The following is a 6,511-nucleotide window of genomic DNA, read 5'->3' as shown; positions in this document are numbered from 1 at the left end:
ATGCCAAAGTTAATGTTTTTAATATGACTTTTTTTCTAGATAAAAAAACATATTGGCCAGAACGGGAATTTCTATACATTCCATTTACGAATTTTTGTTTTTATGTTTATAAATATTTATTTAATTAATTAATTTTATGTTTAATTTTAACGGTACAAAAACTACGGAAGTACATGATTATACGCGATTTTATGTTTAATAAAATTTATTTATTAATTTGCAATTTTTTTGTAAATATAATTGCAATATTTATAAATATAACAATTAAAACTCGTAAATATAAACATAAATGTAACATAGCGCATCGTCGATTTGCCAACTGGAGACTCGGCACTCGGTGAGACATGAGAGGCGATACCCGAAATGCGTGGCCTCTACAGCTCAAGAGAGAAGGAAACAGCAGATCGTATGTCTGCCCTTCTCTCCCCGCACGAAGCTTGCCGAGTGCCGAGCGTACATTGACAGAGGAGGGGCTTGCGCGACCAGCACATCCCCTCCATCTGAGTAGTTCGGACACGAACCATAGCACGGATACGAACATTACGAACCCATGTATCGTTACCCGAGATCTCTCTGATCGTTACCGAGCGTAACGCCGTAGTTGACGTCCACTTTCTCAGAGGGCAGATTAGGACAGGCGTCCCCCGAAGCGGGATGGCCGCTCTCAGGTTTCTCTCTGGCACCACTGATGCCCGCACGCACGCGTGGCGCGCCGAGTCGCGCCGCCAACCGGGAGCTGCCCTCTAGAAGGGCGGGAACTTATTGCTCGTTCAAAGTCTTCTCCCAACACTCCCTCCCTTTGTGCGAGCGATCCACGGGTCCTCTCTAAGTTTCCTCTTTATCTGAAACATAACAAGAATTAGTTATCGACTAAAATTAATCTCTAACTTTGTTTAAACTCTATATTCATTATTTTATCTCTCAGATACACAAATGCTTCTAGAGGTAAAGGTTTTGTCATAATGTCTGCCAAATTCTCTTTGGTCTTAATCCATTCGACTTTTACCTTCCCTTAATCAACACACTGCTTGATAAAATCTCCATGAGTGTCATCCATATGTTTTCTGTTTCCAGTTTCTTCTTTTTCTTCAAAGTTTTTCTTTATTTCCTTTAAGTCGTCATCAAACATTTTAAGTTTGTGACTTCTATCCTTCTTAGTGCAGTTTCTTGCTGCTCTGTTGTCATGACTCTATAAATTTTCTCGTGCTTGGATACCAGAGTATATAGTATATATCCAGTGTCAGTATATCCCACCAACACACCAATAGCTGTCTTGTCGAATTTCGACGTAGGCTTTGGTACTCTTGCATATCCAATGCATCCGAATTTCTTTATTTGTTCAAAATGACAACTTGTTTCTGATGAAAACTTCTTCAACGGGATCTCGTACTCTAAAGTCTTATGTGGAGATCTGTTGTACGCATGCACAGCAGCGTCAACTGCCAACTTCCACATACTCTTTAGTAATCCCGAGTCGAGCATATATGTTCTTACTTTCTCTTTCAACGTTCTGTTGAACCTTTCTGCAACTTCATTGTGTTCTGGAGTGTACGGTGATGCAAATATGGCTTTTATCTTTTCTCTTTTTAATACCTCTTTAAAAGCACCTCCCGTAAATTCCTCGTCTTGATCTGACTTTGCATAGCATAGCTTTTCTTCTTTTCCTAGTAGATTTCTGGCGGATATAAGATATTTCTCTAGAGCCTCTCCCGATTCATCTTTTGTCTTCAGAGAGTAGGCTTTTGCTAATCTAGAATAGTCATCTATAAAAGTGATTATAAACCTCTTTTGTCCTGGATAGGATGTAGGTTTTATTGGACCCATGATGTCCGTATGTATTACCTGTAGTGGTCTCTGTGCTCTATTTCTGTTTTCTTTAAACGGCAATTTTGCCATCTTTGCCATTATACATACTTCACACTCTAATATGGAGTTATCAAACTTTACATTCTCTAATCTCTTTTCTACTTTTTGTAATTGTTTTAGATAGTTTAACGATGCATGACCTAATCTGACATGCCATAACATCACCTCATTTATTTTCTCTAGTTTATTTACTTTTTCAATTACTGAGCTTTTACACATTTCTTCTATATTCTCTATTGTCTGTAACTTAATGACTTGCTCGAGTTCAGCATTGTTGTGTTCTATATTTTCGTTTTCGTTCACATTTGTGAGCTCTCCTTCATTCTCCCTCCCAATCGCAGAGCCAACATTATCCCTCTCATCTAACTCTCCCTCCGAAATTGATAATTCATTGGTCTGAATGTTTGCTTGCGATTGTTTAGGAAGCTCACTATGTGGAACAATTTCTGCTCTACATCTGTAAATTCCTTTAAAAACTATTTTATTTGTCAGTTTATTGTAAACTTTAAACACTTTATCATCTAAATAAATACTGAACCCTGCATCAGCCAACTTTCTTAGATATAGTAAATTTTTGGATACTTTCTTTGCTGCAATTACATTTATTAATTTAATGACTCTCTTTTCTTTTTCATTCGTTATTAGCGTAAGATCTCCTTTACCATCTATTGAAATGTTTGCAAGCTCATTTTTATTCGCGCATTTAATAACTCTATCTTTACATTTTTCAAACTTTGACAGAATAAAATTCTTATTCACAATATGATCCGTAGCACCCGAATCTGCAGTAAAATTGACTACCTCTTTTGAACTATCTCTATCTTCTATTAATTTAACCATGTATTATTTACCTTCTTCTGATTCTCCTTCATTTGCTGTTTTCGTTGATATAGGTTTCTCAGCTGGTTGTATCTTGGTTATTTTCCCTTTGTTATCTACTCTTTTTGTGCCTTTTTGCACAAATCTACTCTTTTTCTTTATGTTTTTATTAACGGTTTTATTTAAATACCTTTTTCCTCTAGCTCTGTTCGCCTGGGCTTCGGCACTCGGACAATTATCACCCTTGTGACCTCGTACTTCCTGGCAGTAGTAACAAAACCAGGCACCAAATTCTATTAGTGGACAGTCCTTTGCCATATGACCCATTCGGTTGCATCTGTAGCATTTCACTTGTTTCATGTTCTCTTCTGCAGCAGCCCTCTGTACCCTGACTTCGGGTTTCTCTAACTTTCTTTATTCTCGTTTTTAGTCTCTGCTTCTAACTGCATCATAAAAGACTTTATTTCATCTATGTTCATTTCTTTAAGATTAGTTTGTCTTCTAATTAAATCTACATTCCTCAGCTCTGGTACATTAATTGACACAGCCTGATAAAGTGCAGATCTAATCTCTTGTTCTGCGAGGGGTACCGCATCTTCACATGATTCATATTCTCTAATTATTGAATCGAAGCGTTCACAAAAATCACTTACTTTTTCGTCTTTTCTCATTTTAATTTGATAGAGTTTAGCTCGTACCGATGCATGAGTAACGTTTACTTCACTCTTTTTATATCCTCTCAATTTCTTCAAAATTTCTTTCGGATCTTTTTCATGTAGAATCCTTTTATGATAGTTTTCATCTAAATGATTGATTATTATATCTCTAACTAGACTTTTTCTCTTAGCAACTTTTAGTTCGGAGAGATTTTCTGGACTTTCAATGTTTGAATCTATTACATCTAACAACTCGTTATTCATTAACTCAGATTTTAAATAATCCATCCAAAGATCAAAATTGGATTTTTGCGTCAGCTTATATTCTCTTCTAATATGCAACCTTTGACTGTTCAATTCCAATTCTATAGCTCTTTTCATTGTCTCTAAACTTCTATCTTTTTCGGCTGAACAGACTGTTATTTCATTTAATTTTCTCTTTTTAGACTCTACCTCTAGTTCTTTAACCGTTTGTTTCCTGTTTTCTACTGAACTTTGGGTATCTTTATTGCTTACCTCTAAACGTCTAAGTTTAACTTTTTCTTTCTCTAAGTTTAAACGGGAGACTTCCACCATATTCTCCATCATCTCGGTGGCCTTCGTCATTACTTTATCCAGCACCTGCATCGAATTGTCCATTTTTTCGACCAATTTTTCTTACTTTTCATATAATATTTTGGTTCCAATTGGCAGTACTGGACGGTTCTCTTCCCATGCTTTGGTCACATCTATATTCTCTCTGACTTTAGGCAAGTTCTTTTTCGGGATTGCACCTCTTCTTTCCATCTCCTTTTTATCTTTTGCTTCTATACGGAATTTTGAAATTACTATTTTTATTTTCTCTGAATGCATATATATATTATTCTTCTGGACTACTTTATTTTCAAAAAAAAATACTCTCTTACCTCTATCTTTTCTTACTGTCTCCTCGTTTTTATCTTTTGCTTCTCTATCTATTACCGTGATAAAGCTGCTATCGCTGTCGTAGTCGACCAGCGCATCTTGGCCTTCTTCTTCTTCCATCTATATCGGGATTTAAATATCAACTGAACATTAGCATTCCTCTTTTGACAAGATAAACCAACATTCGTATTGACAAATAATAATTTACAATTTCTATCACTAGATCTCTTTCAGCGATAAAAATTTAATGCTTATGAGGCTATATAGAACGCACTGCAATTCACAATAACCCCAAAGCGAGAAAACCACGCGCCTCTGCAGGGCTATCCGCACGCGCACACCACTGTCCGTTGCGATCCCCAGCACTGCTGAAAAGATCTATGGGAGCTCGGGTTGATCACGCACACGCACGGGGCCCATTTTACGCGGCTTCCCTAAACAGTAATCAAGCTACACCGCACAGCAAGTCATGCTCAATTACCGACCCGATACATATCGATTTCAAAAAAAATAAACTCATATAGAGTCATATAGAGTTTTTATACATACGCATACATTTACATGTATCGCAATCTAGCCATCTAGCATACGCATACATTTACATGTATCGTAATCTAGCCATCTAGCATCGATGCCATGTTGTTAGTCGAAATCGATTATGTGTTTGTGCGTGCCCAGCAACAAGTTCTGCGCGCCAAAAACAATGACTCTCGCCGTCTACGATCGGACTTCCGCGCGCCAAAAGAAATGACTCTCGCCGTTCACGATCGGACTTGCACGCGCACGTCGCCGACTTGCTACCAAGCGGCATTTTTCTATCTCTTTTTCCTTCATCATTCTCTACTTCTTTATTACACTTTACACATCTATTCTCTAATTCTCTTATTACCATTATTACCTCTATTTCTATTTCTCGAGAAAAATGGCAAAAACATCTATCTCCTTGTAACAGTATTTATCGAACGAACATTCTCATTAACTGAGAATTCTCTCGTTTTGCTCGTCAGCAACGAGGAATATTATTTACTTACCCTCTAATCTTCTAGATGCTTCTATCTCTTTCTATGCCCTTCGCCGGCGTCTCACACACTTCGTATGTACACTTTCGTGCTATGTTCCTCACGCAGGGGAATCGTGCCCTGGGCCCATAACCTATTGGAAATATAATCAGGGACGACTTGAAATGTGGTGAGATGAGCAGGGAACACAACAATCTTGGTCTTTGTACACTCTGAATACTGTCTTTATTATATATAAGTATATCACACTCTGTAACTTAAACCGTAACCGACACGTCTGAACACGACGGTGATCGAAGCTCTTGTGAGCACCACTGATGCCCGCACGCACGCGTGGCGCGCCGAGTCGCGCCGCCAACCGGGAGCTGCCCTCTAGAAGGGCGGGAACTTATTGCTCGTTCAAAGTCTTCTCCCAACAAAATTCATTTTTTTTTTATTTTTTATTTATTTATTGGCTTAAAAATTAATATAATAAAAGGAAAAACGCAACCGGATGATCGCCTTTCAGCAATTTTATTGCTGCCCAAATTAGATCGCAATTGATCGAAACAGCGATACCCTTATTTTTATACTTTCGTGGCATAATGACTAAACACATTGAAAAATACCGGAAATAAGTTATTTACTATGGAAGTTGATGGTGATAGACTTAATTTTTTAGACTTGACTATTATTAAGAATGAGAACATTTTAGAATTTGACTGGTTTCACAAACCTACTTTTTCAGGTAGGTATCTTAATTTTTTGTCGCAGCACCCGATCTCACAAAAAAGAGGCACAATTATAGGCATGGTTGATAGGGCCTTCTTACTTTCCCACCCTAAATATCATTGTAAGAACGTTAAGTTTATAATTGATACTCTCCTGAAGAACGACTATCCTTTGACATTTATCTTTGATACTATCAACATGAGAATTAAAGCGTTACTTAACAGACGCACTCGCAGACAGGATGAATCTCTAACCATTTGCGAGGAAGAACGACGTAAATGGCTTACTGTTCCATACGTTGAGGGGATCTCCGATGATTTTACAAGAGTTGTCAGGGATCTTAATGTCAGATTGTCTTTCTTCAGCCTAAACAAACTTAAAAAATTTATTAAAGTACAAAAGGATGTCCTCCCAGCTCAATCGAATAAAAATGTGGTTTACAAAATTTCCTGTAGAGAATGTGACGCGACATACGTAGGCCAAACTAAAAGGCAATTAAAAACTCGTATTTCTGAACATCGGAGCCACATTAATAGA

The 6,511-nt window shown here is 37.5% G+C and overlaps 1 protein-coding gene across 10 annotated transcripts; it reads right to left on the bottom strand.

The window, feature by feature from the left end:
• Positions 1-568: 568 nt before the first annotated feature.
• Positions 569-5,576, bottom strand: LOC112468461 (CCHC-type zinc finger protein CG3800-like). 10 transcript variants are annotated; one of them, XM_025037656.1, is made up of 3 exons: positions 4,247-4,421; positions 2,718-4,147; positions 569-842 (listed from the first exon to the last, which is right to left on the bottom strand). In XM_025037656.1, the coding sequence occupies exons 2-3, from the start codon at positions 3,043-3,045 to the stop codon at positions 826-828; spliced, it is 345 nt and encodes a 114-aa protein (XP_024893424.1). In that variant the 5' UTR covers positions 3,046-4,147; positions 4,247-4,421; the 3' UTR covers positions 569-825. The 10 variants fall into 9 exon arrangements, 8 of the variants coding, with proteins under 8 accessions (XP_024893424.1, XP_024893426.1, XP_024893422.1 ...); XM_025037658.1 differs by having other exon boundaries at positions 3,858-4,147; XR_003042403.1 differs by lacking the exon at positions 569-842 and having other exon boundaries at positions 2,149-3,128; positions 3,858-4,147.
• Positions 5,577-6,511: the final 935 nt, after the last annotated feature.

Source organism: Temnothorax curvispinosus, unplaced genomic scaffold (assembly GCF_003070985.1).
Source record: "Temnothorax curvispinosus isolate PA1 unplaced genomic scaffold, ASM307098v1 QBEX01018500.1, whole genome shotgun sequence".
NCBI classification, from domain to species: Eukaryota; Metazoa; Arthropoda; class Insecta; order Hymenoptera; family Formicidae; genus Temnothorax; species Temnothorax curvispinosus.
Note: the sequence above shows the minus strand (reverse complement) of the source record. Positions and strands in the feature narration are given on the sequence as shown.